At 35.9% G+C, this 25,517-nt stretch overlaps 1 protein-coding gene across 7 annotated transcripts in view; it reads right to left on the reverse strand.

Annotated features, from left to right (window-relative positions):
- The window catches only part of PTPRK (protein tyrosine phosphatase, receptor type K), a 557,333-nt gene that overhangs the window by 279,446 nt on the left and 252,370 nt on the right, over positions 1-25,517 (reverse strand). For all 7 annotated transcript variants that reach the window (XM_025382413.1, XM_025382412.1, XM_025382416.1 and 4 more), the window contains one exon: positions 2,316-2,397. In XM_025382413.1, the coding sequence (XP_025238198.1) occupies positions 2,316-2,397 (82 nt within the window). The remainder of the gene's footprint in view (positions 1-2,315; positions 2,398-25,517) is intronic.

Below are 25,517 nucleotides of genomic sequence, written 5' to 3' on the forward strand. Positions count from 1 at the left end.
CTTTTCTGCAGCTGAATATTATCGCTAGTGTTTTTACTTTTGGTCAAGACTAACATCAGAAAGAAGAAAACTGAGGGGCTTTTTTGTGCCAGAAGATACCATTTCCTCTGTGACTCTCATGGTTCTGTTTTTCTCAGGAGTTCTGTTACTTACTGTTCCATAATTGCTGGAGTATTGCTCTTTACAGAGTGAGCACTCAACAACTGCTGCTGAACTGCTGCCATGGCATGTTGCATACAGATGGTAATAAAACAGTTACAAGCTTACAAGTCAAAGCAACCAAAAGAGATCAAATTGACATGAAATCAGAGCCTAATATAAAGATATAATGAAAACACATAATGATTTCTAAACTACTGACAGTTACACGGCCATTGAACTTATTAGGCTACATTTTAAGCAGTTAGATCTTTATTAAAAAAAAAAATCAGTAGTTATAACCCTCTAGCATTTCAAAGAACAAGGGAATATTTTTGTCTCTTGCAAATAGAAACTGGTAAGCTTATTCCTATTCCATTATAACCATAGTATATGAATCCAAAATAAATATCCATATTAGACTAACAAAAATCATGACTGCAGTCAAAATATAAGTGAGATTTATGACCATCAAGTATTCTCTGAAACTACCTTTTAAAACTGAAGCCTTATCCATGTTTCCCATTGAAAGGAAATGTATATAAACAGCAAAAACTAATGCTCATGAGTAAAAAGAAAAGCTCATGGAGGACCATATCACCCTAAAACTGCTGTTGTGCTCAAATAACAATTTTCTACATACTTATGAAAGCCTTTCCTTAACACCTATCATTCAATAAGTGAAAAATAAACAGTAGATAAAAACACAGTTCTCTTAAACTACAGATTGAAAGAACTTAGTAAACCCACCTGAACTCTAAGTGAGATGATTTTGTTCTCTTTTTTCTTAGAATTTACCAACCACCATTGTTCTCTTTTTTCTTACCAACCACCACATGGTATATATAATCTGATGCTTACTGGCTACATCTTTCTCTAGTGCCTTACCTCTCAGGAAGAGATTTAAAATAAGGAATTCTTGAGTTAGAACATGAGCTAAAGCAGCAGTTCTCAATTTACGAACTCTAGACCAGCAACATCAGCTGCACTGGAATCAGAAATGCAAATTGTCAGGCCCCACCCCAGACCTATTGAATCAGAACCAGGGGAAGAGCCAAGCAATCTGTGATTTACCACAGCTGTAGGTGATTCTGAAGCACACTAGAGTCTGACAAGCACTCAGCAGGAGCACAGGCCTTGGCCCTCACAAGGGGCCCCTGCCTGCTGCTGACAATGTGTTAGAGATGCTTCTCAGAGAGGACTGCTGAACAGATAATCCAGAATTCACGGGCCCTATAAAATGCTGCTGTTGGGAAATACAAGCAAAGACTGAATTTATGCCAGCTGTTTTTTGTCTGGCTCTATTGAATGCAGGCAGTAATTGTTTTTCATGGAATGTGATGTAAACACAAATTTAGGTACACCATCTGAAGGCCAACCAATGTGCATCTAAGGGCATAACAAAACTGTGTATTGATAAACCGAGTTTCTTGTTTCGTTTGCTTTCTTTTTTTCTTTTTTTGACACGGAGTCTAGCTCTGGTTGCCCAGGCTGGAGTGCAGTGGTGCAATCTCAGCTCACTGCAACCTCCACCTCCCAGGTTCAAGTGATTGCCCTGCCTCAGCCTCCTGAGCAGCTGGGATTATAGGTGCACACCACCATGCCTGGCTAATTTGTTTTTATTTTTGGTAGAAATGGGGTTTCACCATTTTGGCCAGACTGGTCTCAAACTCCCGACCTCATGAGTTAGCCAGGTATTTATTATAACAGAGGAAAAAAAAGTAGTCCTAAATTTGGAATAAGATGAACTAATTATTTCTCTTAATTTGAACCCAGCCCTCAACTTAGCAGATCAAATAGCTTCATGAGGCTTCTTTATGTTTTCCTTTCTGTTGAACTGATTTGTTATTCTTCTCTGTTTTCCTAGACAATTTAATAGTGCCAAAAAAATGAACAAGTCCTCCTGACAGCTGCCTTTGCATGTATATTTTGTTCTCAGTAATGAAATAATTTAAAAGAATCTCCTAATATGTATATAATTAGTTACAAGTCTGAAAAATATTTGATTCAAAAACTCTAGAAATATATCAGTTTTCTTTTAAAACTCAATAGAAGGCTAGGATTAACAATAACAAGAGAGACAGCAATAACCAAGTGATACACAAACAGTCGTCACTGCCAATATAAGGCAAGTGTTGAAAGGACATAGAAAAATACAATTCTTAATCACAACCTACCACAAGGATAACTCAGTACTTGGATGTCATCAATGGCAATATAACCACTTCTCCCTCCTGAGACTTCAGCTTCAAATATTACCTGTCAAAAAGAAACAGAAAAGATTTACAACAATCATTTTCAAAGAATGTCTACAGTGGAGGGGAATAGCTAAATATATGCAAAAGTGAATCTAATTTTTGTTCAGTAAAAATTAAAAATGTGACCTTTTAATGTAAGTAATTTCCTAAATCTTGTATATGTAAACAAATCAAAAAACAAAATTTGAAGAACAATTACATTACAGAGGTTAAACAGCTTACATTTTTTAAGTAGCTATTATCAAGTATTGTTATATTTCCTGAAGAGGAAATATATAGGAACAGAATGACTAGGCAGACATAGAAAATCTCTTTAAAAGTAAACTTTTGCCTATTGACTTTCTCCATTTTTGTTGTTTACTTAACATACATGGAGCACCTACTATGTGCTAAGCAGTATGCAAACCACTGAACACATTAATAAAATAATCTGAGTTTTAAATGGCTGAAGTTTCAAGGAAACTTGATACAGAAAGGGAAACAAAACGAGGGAGAAAATAATGAAGTATGTTTAGAACATTTCAAATTTGATTTGCCTATGATACACACAGGGGAAAATGCTTAAGTAATAACTAGATAGATAGATTTGGAAGAGAAGATTATCAGTGTAAAATAAAGGTATAAATTTCAAAGTTATCTGATGAAGGATATCAGTTAACTCCATGAAAGGGAATAAGCTACTGATTTGAAAGTTAAAGTGATTGGTGAGTAAGATGGCATAAGAAGATAAATAAGAGAAGAAAACTACTGGAAATGAAAGGTCAAGACTGAAAAGGCCACCAACGGATATAAAGTCAACATCGAATGGTTAAGAAAGGAAGGGTGGTACCAGGAGGTGTCAAGCAGGTCAACACCCCTAATAAAAGGATTAGAAAAGGCCAGGCATATTACAATAACAATAATTTAAAGATTTCAGATATGTGTGTAAACAATGGCATCCAGATGCACACACATTTTAGGAGGTGAGAGCCTCTCTGATGTTATCTAATAATCTCCAGCCATTTTATTCTTTCCCATGGGAGTATCTGCCAATTCTGAGATCAGGCTATGGTTCTAGCTTAGTACAGCCTGAAAATCTCTATTAAGAAGTGGTGAAAACCTCTAGTAGGAGGAGGTGAAAACCATGAAAGCTTGGTGCAGTTGTGCAGAAATAGAACAGCAACTTGAAAATTTGGGAGGCTGACTTTTCCAAAAAGACATAGGTAAAGGCAAATAATATCTAATATAAGAAAGAGGTCAAGAGAAACCGAAACTAATAAGCATCACTTGGGGTTAGCTCTTAGGTATTCTCTGGTAAACTCTGCCAAGACATTTTTACTGTGGTGGAGGAGGAGAACCTTGATTAACTGGGCTGATAATAAGTAACATTTGTCAAGCACTTACTATATAAAGTAGACTGTCCCAAGCTATACACAATCACACACATACATACACATAAATTGATTTAATCCTCATTACAATCATATGAGGTAGGTATTATTTTCATGATCATTTTAAAGAAAAGTAATTGAACCAAGGCATAAAAGCTAACAAGTGGTGAAGCCGGGAATGGCCCGAGCTATCCTGCCTCTAGGTTGTTTTTGAAAACTTTACTACATTGCCTCTCAAGAAAAAGAAGACACAGAGTATTTCATTTAAGTAGACTTTAGAGTTTAAATTTCCTTTAAATGTCTAAAATGTTAAGTAAATTTTAAAATCAAAAAATGAATTTCATTTTAACTAGCACACTGACTAGACATTATGTTGACAAGACAGCAGTATGGTTCCATTAAACCCTTTCCAGTCTCACACCATACTCTTACAACCACCCCAAAGTCAGTAACAATGAGACAAGGTAAGCCGCCGGAATGGATGGCTCATCTCCCCTCCAACTGTCCCAATCATAAACCACCTGTGTTACTTCTTTTCCACTCCAAGCTTGCCCTTTGTGACAACTGATGTTTTACTGGAATAAAATGAAAGTGAGATGGAGGATGGGGTCTTTGTGGTAAGCAGAATGCTTCATGATGGAAGGATGGCTATCTATGAACACGGGAGGGTGCACAATATGCGTATGCATATGATTTATATTTTACATAAATGTATTTGGTGGGAACGTAATTCCTATGTCATTTTCTAAATACTGGAACAAGAGCTTAGTAAGAAATAAGGATAGGATCAAAGACTTTAAATAATGTATAACTTGAGACAACTCTGGTATAGACCACTTTCTCAGGAGTGAAAAAAAACCTGTATTATACTCCAAGCCCTCCTGTTTACAGATTCTTAAGGATTCACATAAATTTGAGATTTGAAACTTTTAGAGCTAAGTCTTAGCCCCATAATGTGAATATAATACAGCTTTCAAAAAAACTTTTCTAAGGATTAAATAATAGCATATGGAAAGGTGCTATCTAAACTAAAAAGTGTGATTGTCAACAGTGTTAATACCTGAAGTCTGTATAAATGTATCTTAGGAAAATAAGTTTTATTTGTTTGATTAGTGGTTTAAGCAAAGAGAAGTTACAGAAAAAAAAGTTTTTAAAAATCATTTTTGAAAAAAATTACATTCTAATAATAAATACACATCATTGTTGGTTATTTCAGTTTTGTTGTCAGTATTCATTAAATTATTTTAACTTCTAGGTCTATCTTAGCTTCACTTTCTTGAATTGTTGTACTTTAATCTCGTACTTTAAACAAGATTACTACACCCCTGAGAAAAAGTTTCGTATGTGTTCATTTAAATTGAGCTTTATTCAGGACAATAAATTGAGGCCTTGATTTTAAAGGAGGCAAAATTGGTTCTTTATTTAAAAAAAAAAAAAAAAAAAAGAAGTTTCTCTTCTTAGTGACCTCATTTTCCCTGCTAAACGTTGTCTTTGCCTCATTAACGAGAGCTAGAAGAAATTTCTAAGATCAGATTCCTTTACTGCTAAAGATCTAATCAGTTTTATCACTTCAACAGAACCCTCAACTTGTAGGGCTCTTCTGTCCAGTCAGGGGAAACAAATCTCAATAGCTTAATTATGCAAAGCGAGCTTGGGCTAATGCTCAGGTCAGATCTAATACTTGATGTCAAGTAGTCAACCAGGCTTCCCAGAAGAAGAGAGCAATGAAAGCCACACCAGATGTCAACTTTAAACCAACCAGGAGGCCAGCCTGGGAGCAGAATGAACGGGCTCTGCTTTCCAAGCCGTTTTTACTTCACTCCATTACCTGAAACACCGAAGGTGATGATTCTAATCAAATTTTTGCTACTCCAGCAACAGTCCTGGATTATTAACTAAATAAGTGAAATAAAGTTGAATTACACTTGGTGGAGATGGGAAATCCTAAAGAACAAGGACAACTTTTTCCTCTAGCAAACTGAATGATTCCAGAAGTGTCTCCTATAATGGAAAGCTGAACTGGGTGTCCAGAAGCCTGGGGTCTGGTTGTTGGTCTACTAACACATGTAACCCAAGCAAGTTATTAATAACTTGGGTCTTTGTAGTCTCATCTTGACAACACTGCCTTTCCCTACATCACAGGTTTCTTGTGAAGACTGAATGGTATATGTGAAATGATTAAATAATACATGAAATATGTAATATAAGATATTACAGATACTAGAAAAATCTGAAAAAAAATTTCCCCTTAATATTCTTCCAATCTATCATAGTGTTAAGAGCCCAGGCTCCAAAATCAGATACATATTTGATTCATCTTTTTTTTTTTTTTTTTTTAATGAGACAGACTCTTCGTCTGTCACCTAGGCTGGAGTGCAGTAGCATGATCTGGGCTCACTCTAACCTCTGCTTCCCAGGTTCAAACAATTCTTAGCCTCCCCAGTAGTTGGAATTATAGGCACATGCCACCACGCCTGGCTAATTTTTGTATTTTTGTAGAGACGGTGTTTCAACATGTTGGCTAGGCTGGTCTCGAACTCCTAGCCTCAAGTGATCTGCCTGCCTCAGCCTCTCAAAGTGCTGGGATTACAGGCATGAGCCACCACACCCAGCCTAGCTCATACCCTTTAACTGTAACTTTAGCTTATGTAAAATGTAAATCTCAATTTCCTCTTCTATAAAGGAAATTTTATAGGGAAGATTAAATGAGTTAATGCACATAAAACATTTAGCACATCTCCTCACACACAGTAAGCATCCTATGTTAAGGGGCACCACTGTTATGAGCAGAAAATAGCCATAAAAGATACATGTACTAAAATCATATTTCTTCCATTCCCTTCTCCCTCCAATAAAAACCTAACCCCCCCAATCCCAGTTTGGAAACACACAAATAAACTAGCATTGATTCCTATAAATCTCCTTAAATTCCTGTTTTTTATTTTAATATTTAAACATTAAATTTTGCTAACATCCAAAATAAATCACACATCTGCCTTCAAGGAAAAAATGTGCCCAAATCAAAACCTGTTTCTAAATATCGATGCCCAAATTTCATTAACAAATAAAATACGCATCTGTAACACACACAAAGATAGAATAACACTACAGATCCAACCCTATGAGTACCAGTAAAGCACATGCATCTGCATCTCTCATAACAAGGTGCGACCTCTAATTTAGGAACTGTAGTTAACTTTGTGTCCTCAAAGCTCAAATACTGTCTATCAAAAAGTAGACATTCAACAAATGATAACAGGACTATATACGTGTGTGTATGTGTGTGTACATATATATGTGTATGTGTATACACATTACATAGATATGCATATATATAAAACATCATTACATATAATTGAATTCTACCATGTGAAACTTAAACATTGTAGTTCCACAAGATGTATCCTCAGTCTTTTTCTCTCTTTGCCCTATACTTTCAACTCTGACAAGACTGAGGAAGATGAGGCTACAATGAGGACAGAGGGAAATGAAAAAATACATATTTAAGTATGTAGAACTACAAAAGGAAAATGGAAGTACATGGCATCACAAAAGCTAATAAAAGCATATCTAAAGGAGAAGAGATGTCAGGAACCCAATGCTGGTCAAATACTACATAAAATGGTTATTGAAAATGCCCCTTATTTGTGCCATTGAGATCAGAAGTGCCCAAGGAAAGAGCAGTCTGTATGAAGAATAGAAGTGGAAACCATACTGGGCAATGAAGAACACGGTGAAGGCACAGAGACAGCAAGGTTAAGAATGCTGATAGGAAGTTTGTCTGAACGGATAAAGATAAATTTGACTAAGGATAGAAGAAGATATAGGATCAAGGAAAGGTTAGGTTTTTTTTAAATTTTTTCTTATTACTCTTAAGGTAAGAAACACTTAAACATGTTTAGATATTGATGAGGATAATTCAATTTGGTAGTGAATATTTGCATATATACATGAAAGAAGTGATAACTGTTAGTGTGAAGCAGGATAAAATCCAAATTACAGGCTATAAGAGGGGCTCTCTCTGCCTTTTTTATAGTAAGAGGAAATGAGAAGATGCATAAAAATGTAATTTCTAGGACTGGTAGCTAAGGAAGTTTCCATTATATGGCTACAATTTTCTTAGCTATAAGTAATGGACTGGTGAAAAGAAGGAGTGGTTGAAGTCCGGAGAAAATTGAAAGGAGTTGAAATACAGAGTAGAAGAACAAAGAGAACTGAACAGAAAAATATAGTAGTAGAATTTCCAGTTATATTTGAACCCAATTGAAATTGATAACCCTGAATTTCTAGTGATCAAAATCTATCAGGTGGTGTGATTTTTAAAAAAAAAAAAAAACAGTATTTTTTTTTTTTTAATTTAAGCCCAGAAAAAGTGGATAGAATAAAAGTCAGTAAAGAGTTTATGGAAACAGCAATTGTATAACAAAAGTTATCACAATGAAATCAAATTTTGATTTCATTTGATGATAAGCAAGTTAAGTTGATGAGCTAGCTAAAGACAGATGGTTTGATGGATTGGAGCTCTCCATGAAGTTACTGGATGATCTAAGCAAAATGAGTATAGCAGAAGAAGAAAGGTTTATGCTTGGGAAGTATGATACATATGAATAAAGTTAGAACAGTTGTGCAATATTACAACATCCGTGTAACCAGAGTAGTAAACAGAGGGGTGACCTTTGGAAGTGGTGAGGTGAAAAAACTATCCAGGTGCTTTCCACACATATACTGATGTTGTCAGTAGGATGATGAGCCTCGAAAGTGGAGATAGCAACTCTAAATTATGCTGGTACCCAAGTTCATGATGAGTAGACAAAATGATTTCAGGTCCAGTGGAAGCTAATAATAAGGATGATGATGTGGTTGAAAGGGAAAAAAACAAAAAAAAAAAACAAAAAAAACCACACAACTAAAAGGTGCAAAGACATTTCCTACATTATATGGTTTGGCTGCGCCCCCTACCCAAATCTCATCTTGCATTGTAGCTCCTATAATTCCCACATGTTGTGGGAGGGATCTGGTGGGAGATCATTGAATCATGAAGGTGGTTTCCCCCATCCTGTTCTCATGGTAGTGAACAAGTCTCACGAGATCTGATGGTTTTCAGGAGATTTGAGGTTTCTGCTTTTGCTTGATTCTCATTCTCTCTTGCCAAGGCACATAAGAAGTGCCTTTCACCTTCCACCATGATTGTGAGGCCTTTAGCTACGTGGAACTATGAATTTATTAAACCTATTTTTCTTCCCAGTCTCAAGTATGTTTTTATCAGCAGCATGAAAATGGACTAATACACCACCCATTGACCTAAGTTACTTGGGAATTAATATCTTCTCTCTTAGAGAACATTTGGGAAAAAGTGTCTGTAGGCTATAGCCATGAACAGATCATGATTATAATTACATGATTAACTCTAAGTAAACATTTGATGTTTATCTCCTTTACTAAAATATAAACTCATTGAGGGCAACGGCTTGTCATGTTCCTCACAACATCATTGAACCATGTGAATCCTGTTGAGAGTCAGGGCTCAAAGAGTCCCAATATGTCACAGAAAACAATAGATGGATTAACTATTTTGCCTGAAAGGGAAATATGGGAATAGACATTTAGCTCATTTTTACTGAACTCACAAAATTGTGTTGAAATAATACAATGACACTCCTTTGAGAAAGTTCCAGATAATTTTCCCAAACTATATTAGAAACCATGAAAACACAAACCTCCCTTGAGCAGCTAAATAATGCTCTAAGGCATAAATTTCTGCTGATAGGCCCCAGAAGATTTTCCATAGAGTAAGTCCAGTAGCTACATGAAAACTTAAAATTCTAGAATCTAGTTACTTTTCAAATGTGAATATTCTATTTTCATTCATACATAAAGATCAATATACACATAACTGACAGGTGATACCAAAAGTGCAATGTACAACTAGCAGTTACTGTCACTCACTGTAGCTCCTCTCATAGACACTGTCAATTTGGAATTGTGGTTTCTCAACTAAGAATCAGCAGAAAATATGAGAGAAAAGGAGCTTCTCTTCGTCAGACCCCTGCAAGTCAGGCTGGTTTGCCTATTGACTCATGTAATAGTCCACTTCTAAGAGTCTAAAGTGTGAAAAGGCCTTTAGTCAAGGCCTTCAGACCCTGAAACTGCTGAATTCTTATCAACCTTTTCCTATCGGTTGTTTACTTGTTTATTTAGTTCCCGAAGGAGATATGTACCTGCAATCACAAAAAGATACATAGATAAAATATGTAAGCAAGGGAAATACGTGTATACTCTTTGAGTTTAGAGGTGCTAAAGTCAACTATTTGACTATTTGTAAACTCTTTGATTTTAGAGTTACTTGAGAAAGTAATGAGGGGGTTCTAATTATATGCCAACTAAATATGGAAGGCAATTAAGACATATAATCAAGTCCAAATTGATTCTTCATCTAACCCCTATGAAATTTCAGATTTTAGCTATCCTTAGCACTTCTATGACTCAGATGCATAATTTTCCTTAAGATGTCCTGAGATTAAAAATGGCTGGATCCTTAGAAAGATTAGTCCTATCAAGACTTCACATAAGGATTTTACTGTCTACAGGGAGTAATTAGGGCTCCAGAGATTCTAGAAACCAACAGTCTCTTACCTGAATACATACAGGCCTTTTGCATAGTTACAACATCTGCCACTCAGGAGGAGCTACTGTACAGGTTTAAATATTCTTTCACTTTCATATATATATACACACACACACATATACACATGTCCACATACTTCTATGTATCCATATTTCAATGTAATTAATATTACAGTCACAAATTAATTTTAGAATGCTAACACTGTAATGTTACCAGGTATTCTTTAATAAAACATCAATGTATCCAATTACAAGGGCTTTGATTACAAAAATATCCTGAGGTTTAGCATTACCAGTTGCCTACATGATGAGAAGGACTACCACATTATCTAATAGGGATGACATCAGGTATAACCACAGTGCAGTGGCTTGAAAAGCAGCTGCAGCACCACCCAACTGCAACTCTTTCAAGAATGATATTGTGTTTTGCCTAATAAACAACAGAACATCAGTCAAAGCACATGGCACTGTCCAGGTAACTGTAAAAAGTCAGGACCACAGATCGAAAGGAGAAAATAAAACCTAAGAGACTTCATACCAAAGTAGGCTGTGTAAAAGAAAAGCCCAAAGAAGGAGATTTTCAGAAGGTTCCATACTGAAATGAATATGCAAGCATAGTACATTCCTATGTTTCAAATTAGCCCAGGGGGTTGACTATCCCTAATGTAATCACTAAAAGTATCTAGAAGATCTAAATAAATGAATGAACAATAATCATTTCAGAGCATATGCTAGAATGTTGAAGTTATAATAATAGTCCACTAGTTATTTAAATTAATTCTGCATTCCTGAAATCTTGCACTTGTAAATGATTATCAACGGTGTTTTTCATTAGAATAGATGTTGATGCAGGTTTATATGTATCAAAAACACATGACTTCTTAGTCTTAAAGTGACTAAGACAGACTTCTCACACCTGAAAACAAACCCAAAACCTGAACTGAGAATGAATAACTTTAACAATATAAACCCACAAAAAGTTCTTGTGTTCTCTGCATATTATCTGTAATATTAAAATGGCTCTGGGGGTAGAAGGGATTATATACTTGCTTTCTCAAAAAGGTTTTGATATAGACCCTCAAGGTAAGACAGAGACACACACACACGTACACCCAGTCAATACAGTGCACACCAGAGTTCCCAGCAGCAGAGCCCCAACTCTGAGCCACAGATCTCAACTCAGGTCCCAGTTCTGATCTCAAGAGGTCATTGCAAGGATTAAAACACATTACACACAAATTAGGAGGTTTCTCATAAATATCAGCCCCTTTCCTGACCTTTGCCAGAAACTGATTCAACATAGATATACCTTTTAGCTCTTCTGTGCTATAAAAACAGCACCACAAACTCACTACCTTGCTCATTCCTAACGTCTGACATCCCTATCACTAAAGCCCCTTTCCATGACCCCTTTTCCAGTTCAATTCAGGGCCTACGTGTGGTGAAGCTGCCAGAGACTAGAGACCACAGTATAAGGTATGCCAACCTCCTGCTCTTTTTGAGGCTTCCCAATTCCAATATAGGCAGACAGACAGGCAGAGCATAATAATACATTCCAAATGCCTTAAATATGAAACTCAGAAATAAAAAATTGAAATAGGACCCACTATTCATGGCTCAGTCTAATTTACGTTAGAATATGAGTTTAGCAAAAAGAGAGGAAAAACCAAAAAGGCAATTAGAAGAGGAAAATGAAAGTTTACTGAAATAATTCAAGATCTAAAAATGCCCTTAAACACATTTTTCATCCTATGGATCTGTCCTTAGATACATAAGCAAGCAACTTACACCAAAAAGATCTGGTATAAAACTGAAAGTGGGGAAGCAAAGAACAGCAGAAAATTCATCAGCAAAATGTCATTTCTGTATCTTTACTATCATAGCTCCACCATCTGGGTTATATTTTATAGTTAGTTGTCTGGGACAAAAATAAAAGATGACTGGTTAAGGTTTCTATTTCTATCAACATGACACTGAATTACAGTACTATTTTTCCTTGCTTCCAGAGATGTGCCATTTGTCTTCCTACAATCCACAAGCAGAACCTTTTAAATTTTAGCACCAACAGTCCAATCTTACATAGAGCACAAGTACATCACTTCACCTGCACAACTATATCTGAAAAAAAATGCTTTCAAACTAACAGAGTAAGTCTGTTCTTAACAAATTTAAATGACTCTCAAGAGCTTTAATTTATACTTATGAAACTCAAGAAAATTAAAATTAGTAGTTCAGCCTACATGTACCATCATACTAAATATCTATTAACATACGAAATCTGATGACACTATGCATTTACAAAGAAAAGCAACCTTTTGGTAAACCAGATGATTAATTTTGCGTGAAGAGATCAGATAAATGGATGTGTCTACATCCAGGCAAAGTTCAGACAGATGCTAAACTTGAGTTTTCACACCACAAATTTAAATATATTAATAAGTAATTATTTTGTTTAAACCTCTTGTAGTAAGAGAACTCTCTACTTACATAATATTGATTCAGGAATTAAGTAATTTCAAAAGTACCATGAACTTTCCCTACTGAAAAAAAAACAGTTATGGTTGGAGGGGAGAGGGGAAAGGTTTTGACATAAAGTTTGTAAGATTAACTATTTTGCATACTCTTAGTTGAATTTAGGGATAGAAAACCTGTGAACTTTTATTTTCTGTTTTATTTTACAAGACAAATAGTCAAGAACAGTGATATCTTTAGCTATATAATATTTAAATAGTACAAATATATTTACATATTATTATATAATTTATGATGTTAATGCTTTTAGCTAGTAAAAGCATAGCTGAAATTGAAAAACATTTATGAACAGATGTTACAAACAATACATTTGACGGTCAGGTTCAACAGGAGAAAATAATGGGGAACTTTAGAAGATACCCCAGAACAACTAAAAATAATGGGTGCATACACACAACTATGCATATATATATATATATATATATATATATATATATTTGTCTTTCTTTCTTAAAACATATATTTAAGATGAAGACACTAAAAGTATATCATTCACTTAATTCTTTGCAGAAGATGAACTCAAATTTTTGCCAATATACTTAAGAAAATATTCATGTGTCATGAATCAGCAAAAGATGAAGTTTGTAAGACTTTAAGAATCTTGCTAAAAATTGTAAGGCAAAATATTTTCATCTAGAATACTCAGAGATTATTCAGAAGTTAGTCAAAAAAAGAAAGAAATGACGTCCTTTTGATATCACAAACTTTTTGAAGAATACCTATAACTTCTCTGGGTGTCCAGCAATCAGTAAAAATGGGCTGAAGCAGAGAATTTAAGAAATACGAGGGAGAAATAAATCCTTGGAACTTTTTGTACAATTACAAAGGCTTGAAACTATACTTTTAAAATAGGCCTGATTCATAGACCAATTTTGTTACTCATATAAAACAATATAAGTGGAATAAAATTAGGGTTTTGTTTTGTTTTTCTTGAGACGGAGTCTCGCTTTATCGCCGAGGCTGGAGTGCAGTGGCGCGATCTCAGCGCACTGCAACCTCCAACTCCCGGGTTCAAGTGATTCTCCTGCCTCAGCCTCCTGAGTAGCTGGGATTACAGGCGCAGGCCACCACACCCTGCCAATTTTTGTATTTTTAGTAGAGACGGAGTTTCACCTTGTTGGCCAGGATGGGCTCCATCTCCTGACCTCGTGATCCGCCGTCCTCGGCCTCCCAAAGTGCTGAGATTATAGGCGTGAGGCACCGCGCCCGGCCCTAAATCAGATTCTAAGGACTGATGGACAGAGAGAAACTCATCTTCATTGAGAACACAATATGGGAGATGGTGAAAAAGATGAGGGAAAGCATTAATTTTATTGGCAGTATTTAGTCATAAGAGAGGGAAAGCACTAGACATTATAATGACCAAGTGCCTACTTTAATAGTGTATAGAATAAACACTAACCTAAAATGATTTAGGAGGACTGAAAGAGCCACTGAAATGATTTTAGATGTTGTCTATGAAAACAGAAGGCCTTTGCCAAAGACATCAGGAGATATTTAACCTGTTTAACCTTTGTACTGACTCCACATATTGGCATTAAAGTATGAACAAATTATCAAGATGCTGAAGGCTGAAAAATACTGCTAAGACAGATCAGGTCACAAGTTATCAAAACATGGTCCTGGCACCAACAGCATCAACAAAACCTGGAAACTTCTTAAAAACTCTGTGGGTGGGACCCACTGATCCATGTTTTCACAGCTCCTACAGCGGATACTGATGCAGGCTAAAATGTGAAAACCACTCATCTAGGCTGATCTCCAAACTGAGCTAAAAGTTACATGACAGTTTCAATCCTATAGGTTTGTCTTCCTTCAGAACATTTTCCTTTTCAAGAAAAAAAAAAAAAAAAAAATCCGTAAGTACATTCTTAGGTTTTCTTTAGCAGATACCCAGCTAAAACAAAAGTATAAGCCTGTATAAAATACCAATTTTTTAAAATTTGAACAATTAGCCATGTGTTTATTCAACAAAAAGAAATTTATGGAGTGTCTAATATTTGCTGGACTAACATCTGACAGAAAGAAATACCTAATTTTTGGTCCCTGTCCTCAAGAGAGTCACAATGTGGCAGCAGAGATAAGCATGGTAGGAAATAACTATGGCACAGTTATTTCTGATAAAGCAGAGTTAGAACACTAAGAGAGTTCAGGGGAGAGAGAAAATTAATCCACCTGGGAAAATAGCAAGACTTCAGAGAAAGCGACCTTTGAAACATCTTTCATTCACCCAGCACTTAGTGAGCACACACTAAATATTCTAGCCGCTAGGGATACGAAGATGGATAAAAGGCAGAGCCACACCTTTTAGAAGGTAAACATCTATGACATATGTAGAGCAATAACGTAGAACAAGACAAAGAGTAGGCAAACTATTTTCTTTCTTTCTTTCTTTTTTTTTTTTTTTTTTTTTTGACACCGGGTCTCGTTCTGTCGCCAGGCTGGAGTGCGGTGGCGATCTTGGCTCACTGCAACCTCCGACTCCCGAGTTCAAGCGATTTTCCTGCCTCAGCCTCCGGAGTAGTTGGGATTACAGGTGCCCGCCACCACGCCCGGCTAATTTTTGTATTTTTAGTAGAGACGGGGTTTCACCATGTTGGCCGGATAGTCTTGATCTCCTGACGTCGTGATCCGCCCACCTCAGCCTCCCAAAGTGCTGGGATTACAGGTGTGAGCAACCGCGCCCAGCCCTAGGCAAATTATTTTCTATCTGGGAAAGCAGATGATGATTCAAAAAAATAAAAATAAAAATAAATAAAAAAGATTCCAAGCAGTTACTGCAAAAAAAGAAAAGAAAAAGAGGGCATTAGAGATCAAATAAGGTGTATTTGCAAAAGATTGACAAGAGGAAGCATAATGAACTATTGGCACAAGCAATTTTATAGAACATCTAGTTAGGAAGAACAGAACAGAAGATATAAAACTTGGGAGATGGCATGGCTCATGCCTGTAATCCCAGCACTTTGGGAGGCCAAGGCAGGGGGATCACCTGAGGTCAGGAGTTTGAGACCAGACTGACCAACAAGGAAAACCCCATCTCTACGAAACATACAAAATTAGCCAGGCATGGTGGCACATGCCTGTAATCCCAGCTACTAGGAAGGCTGAGACAGGAGAATTGCTTGAACCTGGGAGGCAGAGGCTATGGAGAGCCCAGATTGCGCCATTGCACTCTAGCCTGGGAGACAGAGGGAATCTCCGTCAAAGACAAAAAAAAAAAAAAAAAAAAAAAAAAAAAAAAAAAAAAAACAATAAACACCTGGGAGATAGGAAGCTGGGACCTTATCTTGCATGGACTTCTATGCCACAAAAAGAAGTCTGCCTTTTTTTTTTTTGGAAGGTGTTGTAATGGCTTTAAAGGGTCTTATATGAGGGATAACGTGATTTGCACCTTAAAAAGGTTAGTGTGGTAACAACAACCAGATCCAAGAATTGGAATCTCATCAGAAAGACCTAAACATGTAATAGTATACCTAAATATGCTTGGATATTAGTCAACCAATCAAGAAATATTTATTGCATACCTACTTGTACAATAATGTGGAAAGATTTAGATTGTAGTGCTATATTAACATACATATTTATGCAGAGATCAAACACATTATATATTCAGGAAAACAAATGTGTGTATGTAATTTTTTAATCCAAAATACAACAACAAAACAAGTGTTTCAAATAAATAAAAGTCTCAGAAAGGCTTCACTTAAATTTAATTTCAGACTTAAAATAATGACATAAACATTTTCTTCACTCTAAGATTTATAAGTGAAATGATGTAATAAAATGCCAACTTTTTACCCCTTTCAATTTAAGCTAAATTCAGTTTTCACAGATAGGAGAGTGATGGAAATTCATTTTTAATTTTCTCTATATTGTGTGTCACAAAAAAAAAAAAAAACATGATTTACTCAACTAATCTCATTTAAAGTTCCAGTTCTCAAAAATATGAAGGTTCTCTGATTTGTAAATAGACATAAACTTTATTGTCATGGCTCATAATAAATCCTGAGAGAAAGAAAAATGGCCAGAATATATTTCATTCAGAAATCAATTAGGACCACTGAGAATTATTTAAATGTGATAATTTGAGGAGATGCACATGGGGAGGAAAGTATCTGGAAATAAAATCATTTTCTTTATACATAAACTAAATTTTACGCTTTTTAAGAAATAAGGCGTTTAAGAAAATCACCATTCTGTTTGTCCCTATATTCTTCTATAAGAAAATAGTAGTTATGTGAAATTCCTTAAAATTTCTATAATAAAGACCAAAATATAATGTTAAATCAAGGTATTAAAACATCCATTTCAGTATGTTAAAAAGATAAAAATATGTTACATACTCACTGATATGACAGAGTAATCATGCATGGTTTAACCGGCTAATATCTCTCCCTTACCTATTCCTGAAGTGCTCATGCTAACACTAGAGATAACTGACCAGAAAAATCCAAGGCACTGAGAAAATGAAATAAAGGAAACAAATATGGAATAAAAATGTTAGTTTCACTGTGTACTTTTTTCATTGTGTATGTACTTTTTCATTAGATAACTATTTCTCAAGCACCTGATATGTACAAGAGATGAACAACATAAAACAAAGTTGATGCCTTCATGGAGAACAGGCTAGTATGGAAGAAAGACACTACACAAGCATATGGAACAGTGACCAAAATGCTAAGGCAAGTAGGCAAAGGAGTTAACGAACAGACAGGTAGAGACGGGGTAATTAGGTCAGCCTCTGAGAAGGTAAAGTATGAGTAGAGACCAGAATGGGAAGATGGAGGGAATGCCATTCCAGGCGGAGAGAATGATAGGCACAAAGACTTTGAGACACGAACGATCTTGGAGCATTCCAGAATCAGAAAGCTGAATGAGGGAGGCAGAGAGCAGAAGACAATTTAATGTGGAGCTAGTCGAAAATCGGATTTGGATTTTGCTGACTCCATTGAGAAGCCAGTGGAGGATTTGGGGTAGAGTTCCTAATTTCCTGATATCTGACACGTGTTTTTAAAAGATGAGTCTGCTGTGAGAAGAGCCTCAGAGAGGTAACAAGGGAAGCTGGCAGAAGTATGGGGAAGTCCATCTTTGAGGTGAGAGACTGGGAAAGCAAGGATTTTTAGCAGTGCTTCCCAGATGCTTTTATATTATGAAAAACAAACAGGAAATGACAACATCTGTGTGTCACTTTAAAGTAAATGGGCAATTGTTTATAGCTCCAGGCTCCACCCTATAAGCTGTAATGCCTGTAATACCACTGCCAGGGAACACCAGTAGGCCACGGCTCAAAACCACTAAACTAAGAGTGAGAAGTGGTCAGAGTGGGACAGGTTGCTTAAAAATAGAATATGAAGAGAAAAGCTCTTCACAATATTCCAATTAAAGAAACCAAAACATTATGTATTATGAGTTCATTGAATACCAAGTTTAACATGCACATGCACACACATATATGCATGTACATATATGCACATACATACATGCACATGTATGTCCCACCCATCAAAATATTAGGAGTCATCTCTAGAAAGCAAAGAGTGTGAGATTATGGATTACTTTCACTTTCTGGGTATTTCATTACTTATAGTAAGTTTGCACTGGTTTAGTAACAGTAATAGAGACAGGCAAATAATTTCAAGTATGTTTTAGAAGTATAATTCAGTGTGTGTTCAATTTTCATTCTTTTATGTGAAAATCATAAATCTCTAGGAAAGGACCATAAAAATTCTAAGTATACTACTTTTCTAGCAGTTGAAGATATAACTTAAAACATTCTTTCCTTTTCATTTAAAGAAAGCTAAAAGGAAACTAAAAAAAAATGTGACTTCCTTCTGTAACATAAGAACCCTTCCACACAATTGCTTTCATTTTCCAGTCCATAACATATGTAAAGCAAATGTACAACATGGTTGTAATTTCATAGGAAAGGCCTTAAACTACATAGACCCAATTAACAGTAGTCATCTTGGGGGAGAAATTGGATGGAATGGGTGAAATGAGTTTCACTTTTCATTTTACTGATGTCTGAAATTTGAATATTTATAAGTATTTATCGAAACATAATTGTATAATTTAGAAAATCTTTTTTTAGACTTAGAGAGTATATTATTCTCTGGATTACACTTCTGATGACATGGCTTCCTAAAATATATAATTTTTACTTTTATTTTTTAAAAGATTGGATTTTATTCTAAATGTAATAGAACCGGCTTATAGCAGAGGAGTGACATAATCTGAATTAAGATCTGAAGAAGTTTGTTTTGAGGACTGTGAGAAGTGGTTTGTGGGAGAGCAAGATCCAGAAGCAGAGACAATATTAAGGAGACCACTGCAGTTGTTGAAGGAAATGATCATTGCTACCCACAATATCTAGCATAGCAAATGGTGTGTAAGTAAGCCTCCTATAAAGAGGTGTTCAGGTAAGAAAGTTAGGAAGAGAGGCCAGCCATCCGGAAGGCTGGGATGGAGATTACCACTTTTCCAATTGGAGCTGGAGAAGCGGAACATTTTTCTTGAAGATGCTTGTCTAATGTCCATTTATGAAAGCAGTTTCCTAATTGCCTAATAAATTAAAGACTCACATAACCACTACCACAACAAATTTGGAAGCAGGTACAACAAAAATTATTTCAAAACAAACTTAGTTCTCAGTTCAACTCCAGTATTAAAGCATGTGGTCACAGAACTTTCATGTACATTAGAAGATGCTGCAAAAATATATGAAGTTGTAGTAAGTTACTTTAAAGACACCTTAAAAATACTGCTTTAGTAAGCTTAACATTTAATGATATAGTTGTTCTCTAAGATCTGAAAATAAAAATTTTAATTGCAAAACTGATTTGCATTTTCTTAGTTTTTCCATCTCTTTTTAGGTAGACGCTGAGGTCTCTACTTAGTGTTTCACCCTGAGCTTATATAGCAATCGTTTTTTTTTTACCCCTCTTGATCTGTCAATCTGTCAAGCCTCTAAACTTCATTTTCTATTTTACCCATCCAAATTTAAATTCCATGTTGTCTTTATTTATTTTATATTCCAACCTCAGTGCTCCAAATAAAACTTTCAAAAAAGAAAAACCCTTCAATTTTTATTCAAACAGATGATTCATTTTTGTATTTCTTTTGGTTCATATGATTAAAGATGTAAAAGAAGAAATCAATACTCATACAGATTTTCCAATAGTTATATGGAGTTAAAATTTGAGAATAATGTTCCAGAGGGCAAAAAATGTTAAAAAAAACACTATAACAAAAAACAGCAAATTTAACAAGCTAGCATTTAAGGTATTTTATTACATAATATAGGTGAAACACTACATTGTACATTGACAGGTATATTTTACTACAATTTCTTTATGAAACCCATTGTCTCCAAATTTGAATTAGCAACATGTTTTTAACACGGTAAAAACTGGCCAGATGTCTATAGTTATCAAAGGGGAAGTACTGTGTGCAGAGCTTCTGTCTAGAGCAAAACTGTCCAACAAAACTGTCTGCCACAATAAAAATGTTCTATATCTGTCTATATGGTAGCCACTAACCAGCCACCTGCAGGCATCAAGCACTTGAAATGTGGGTAGTGCAAGTTAATAAATATATTTTTCATTTAAATTTAAATTTAAATAATTGCATCTGGCTAGTGGCTAGCTCATTGAACAGCAGAACTTTTAAATATGAATTTTGACCAATTTGGGCAATAGCTTTTGGAGATATATTAACAGTTAAATCAAAAGCAAAAAGAAGTAACGGTAGGTCAAGCAAATTTCCATATAAGACATAAATTCCACAAGAATCGAGAATGCAGGCTCTACTCTTAAGCACAGCGCCAAGTTGGGCCCTTACATGGTGGGCTAATTATTCCGTTGCACCAACACGCAAGAATGACATGATTACGCTTAGAATCCAATACCAGGAGTTACTCAGCCTGAGAAAACTCTCTCCACATGTGCAAATGACAAAAACTGATCAAGTGTGCTTTATGTGGATCAAGCAATGCTGTATGGCTTGCTATTACAGTCAAATATTACTTTCCAGGTTTGGATTCATCCCAATTTTATGGATGACAAATTAAGCCACATAATGAAAAGTTATACTGCTACTCAAAACTGTTGATACATCAATTGTATGTAGTTTCCAACCTGTTTTCTCCCTAGATTCAAAATGTGAGACAGCCTCAACATTAAATTATTAAAACAAATACGTTCACAGAAGTGAAATATATTATGAACTATACTCTCTTTAAAAAAAAGATGTTTTATCTCAAGAGAATCACATTGAGAAACTTAAGATGTAATCACTGATCATCAATATCTGTTATCTTATCCTAAATTTTTGGCCTTTTCTTTTTGTTTTCTAGAAACACTAAAACAACACTAACTTCCCAAAGAAAAGGACAGAGTGTTTACTTACTTTATCTTTCATATAGGTAAACCCTAAACTAGACCCAACTACAGAGCTATAGAGGGGGCAAGGTAAAGAAGGAGGGAGAGGGAGAGAATGACAGACATTGTCTCCAAAACCAACTAAACTCTCAGTTGCTTTGGAAAATCACTTTAGGACTAGAGACTTAGACATCAGGAATTCCTACCTTTCTGTTTAATGTGATGCATTCATATGAAAAGTCTATTTTGTGAAATAAATTTTGTAAATGAAATACTCTTCCAGTCTTTTTATAATACAAATTTAAATGATACTTCTTTTTTTTTCCCCCCCAAGAATTTTTAAGTGGGACCAAAACCAATGACTAAATAAATAAATAAATAAATAAATAAAAGTGCTTTACATTCTAGATAATTCATAAAAAACTGGGCCAATCTTCCTTGAGTGTTTGCTGGGAGGTGGCAGACCTAGGCCTACCACAATCCTTCACCTTCATATACCCAGCAATCTGAACTGAGCCCTGAGGACTAGGCAGAGAAGTCCAGTACTGATAGTGATGAGCTTCCTTGCCTCAATGAAGGAAGGGAAGCGAGTGCTTACCCCATAGGAACGTTCCCTGGGTCAAACACAAGGAAGATTCCAGAAGAAATCAGTCAAGACTGGGGTGCCTATGAGAAGAGGAGGCTGGCAACTGACTTCTGGATAAATATTTCATGAGAGAGTTCTTAGGACGACTTGGTAGAAAGTCCTAAGAAAGAAGAAGCAATTTCTTTCTCATTATAGAGACTATTAATGAGGGAACACTTGCTATTGTAGCCTGAGCAGTAGAACGAGAGAGACCAGAATACAGCAAGCCCAGTGGTCTGCTGGTAAATGTTCAACAAATGGCGGGGAAAGATAGATCATGGTTTGTGGAACTTGTTGATTTCCGAGGTAGAAATGATCTCACCATGGCCAATTTCAGGCTACTAGCATGAAGTTAAAGAATGTGGAGTAGAGAGACATGTGCAGTAGCACACCATTATACAGTATTATCTACCATAAAAATACAGCAGATATAAAGCAATATCAAGAGCACAGGTAATAATAAAATGCAGCAAAATAATAAGAAAGTGATGTTTTAAATATTTAGTACATTTTCTAAAACAATTTATTGGATTAATCACTTACATAATATAATTAGTAATTACTGTGTTAACAACAAGATCATAACTTCCTAAAAATGTAACAGTTAACACTTGAGAGTCAGTACAAGCCTCTCTTGCACACCACTGGTGTGCCTGATAAGTGGGTGGGAGTTTCTCTGCTGTCATGAGGACACAGAAGAGGTTCTCCTGTCTTCACATGAAAGAGCACCTTGTGAAGGTGGCACTGGGACTCTAAGGATTTCCTAGGCAGCATCAAAGTTAGAGACCACCACTGGTGGAAAGGCCAGCGTAGTGAATCACTTTGCTCTGGAAGAAGCACAGCTGTTTCTTTCCAAGGAGGTCCTTGAGGATAGAGGAGGTTGGTATGAAGCAGACTACCAGATCAAGCAAACTATCCTGCTAACAACAAGAAAAAAACCATACCCATTAGTGGAGATTTGCAGCAAAACTAAAACATTACAAAAGAAGAAAAGTCAGAGGAAGATCAGGGGTCCTCCCCACATCTGATGTAGGTCCAGTTAAGGAAGAAGATACCTGCCTCCCTTATGTCTGTTCCAAACTCAGGAGTGATATTATTTGGAGTATTGTACTAAGCACCCACTGCTAACAAGGATATTAAAAATAAGCAAAGATAAGTTTTTCTTTAAAGAAAAACAGTCCACTATTTTAAATATTGATATCAGATAAACAGTGATACATGTAGTTCTGCTATTTCTACGTAGGCATTTCCCATCATAGATTTACAGCAAATGCAAAGAACTGTACTTTGGATAGATCTTTATAGCTTACAAAATATTTTTTTTATTTTTATTATGTTTTTAGAGATAGGGTCTTGCTATGTTGTCCAGGCTGGAGTGCAGTGGCTATTCACAGGCATGATCATAGTGCACTACAAAGTTAAGCTCCTGGGCTCAAGCAATCTTCCCACTTTGGTGAATAACTGGGACTACAGGCATGCACCACCATACCTGGCTCACAGAGTATATTCATGAACATTATTTCATTTGATCCCCATAAAACACTTGCTAGGTGGTTTGGCTGTGTCCCCACCCAAATCTCATCTTCAATTGTAACTCCACAATTCCCATGTGTCCTGGGAGGAACTTGATAGGAGGTCAATGAATCATAGGGAGCAGGTGTTACCCGTGCTGTTCTTGTGATAGCGAATAAGTCTCATGAGATCTGATGATTTTAAAAACGGGAATTTCCCTGCACAAGCTCTCTCTTTGCCTGCTGCCATCCATGTAAGATGTGACTTGCTCCTCCTTGCCTTCAGCCATGATTGTGAGATTTCCCCAGCCAACTGGAACTGTAAGTCCATTAAAGCATTTTCTTTTAAAAATTGCCCAGTCTCAGGTGTCTTTACCAGCAGTGTGAAAACTAACACAGGTGTGTAGAACAGCTTTTAATAGTCACATCTTATAGATACTAAAAATGAAGCTGAGAGAAACGAAGTGACAAGCTCACTTAAAAGCCAAACTTTGAATACACTCAAAGATCTACACAATTATCTAATACACCTTGTCCTACTCTGTATATCATTTTATCACCACAAAAACTAAATGATTTAGGACTGATTTTATTATTATAAATGAGGTGGCAAATATACATACAGTCTACTAAGATGAATAACTGATTTTTAAAACTTAGACTCATCTTTCAATGTAAAGAAAATTTATTATAAATATAAATAACTTTTTAATTAGTCATTTATTAACAAACACATAGATAATAGTGATCATGTACTAGAAACTCTTCCAACTGCTTTAAAATATTAATTCATTTGGTTCTTGTAACAACCCTGTGAGGTAGCGGCCAATACTACTGATGAAGACATAGAAACAAAGACAGGTAAGTATCTCTCCCAAGGTCACACAGCTATTCAGTGGCAGCACCAGATTCTAACCCAGATAGTCTGGTGCCACAGTTCTTGCACTTTGCTTACTATGCAGGGTCATATATAAGTTAACTCATCAAATGGAATTATCTTTCAAAATTGTGTTCTGAACTACAAATTTAAATTTGAATGTACTTAAATCTCTAAGGTGGTACAAAATTTAATTCCTTTTTAGGGTATTTTAGAGACATAAAAAATTTGAAAATTCATACATGCTATGGTCTAAATATCTGTGTCCCTCCAAAACTCTTACATTAAAATTTGAATCCCCAAAGTGATGGTATTAGGAAGTGAGGTTTCTGGGAGGCAATCGGGTCATGAGGGCTCCACCTTTGTGAATGGGATTAGTGCCCTTATTCATGAGAGACCCTTGCCTCTTCTGCACTGTGAGAACACAGTGAGAAGGCACTGTCTATGAACAAGAAAATGGACCCTCATTAGACACCAAGTCTGTTGGTGCCTTGATTTTGGACTCCTCATCCTCCAGGACAATGAGAAATCAATTTCTGTTGTTTACAAGCCATCCTGTTGATGGCATTTTGTTAGAGCTGAATGAAGTGACTAAGCTAGCACACATATTTTCTTGCAGAAAGGACAGCAGTAGGTTGTGGATACAGAACAAGAATCAAACAAGGCTAAAACTACTAGAAGAGCAAAAGGTCCTGAGGCTGGGAAAGGACACAGAAGTAAGTGCTCTTGCTTGAATTTTTGACAATATCACTAAATGCTTCACAGTGGCACATAGCAAATGCCTACCAAATGTATGTTTCCCTTCACTTTCCAGTGGTCTGGCAGTGACTGGGGACCCAGACAGATGAGGCTCAGTATACCAATGTGGAAAAGTCTGAAAAGCACTGGATTACGCAGTTTTAAAAGAATAAGGTTGCATGCAATTAGATGATGAACACTGAATTTAGAGGTCAAGCCTGAGTTTGAATCTTGATTATGCTATTTACTCTCTCCAGACCACAATTCCTTCTTCTATGAATTTTCATCCTTGGACCACAAAATCTAAGGTCTTTCCTAGAATAGAATCACAAGACTATAACACCAACAGTGGAAGGCAACATGTCCAAAAGTGCAGGATACTGAATACACATCTAAGCACACACAATGCCAAAGGGAAGAATCCAAGTTAAAGCTCACAGCGAGTCAGAATTTAAAAAAAAAACTG

The sequence above is a fragment of the Theropithecus gelada genome, chromosome 4 (genome assembly GCF_003255815.1).
Source record: "Theropithecus gelada isolate Dixy chromosome 4, Tgel_1.0, whole genome shotgun sequence".
Taxonomy (NCBI): Eukaryota; Metazoa; Chordata; class Mammalia; order Primates; family Cercopithecidae; genus Theropithecus; species Theropithecus gelada.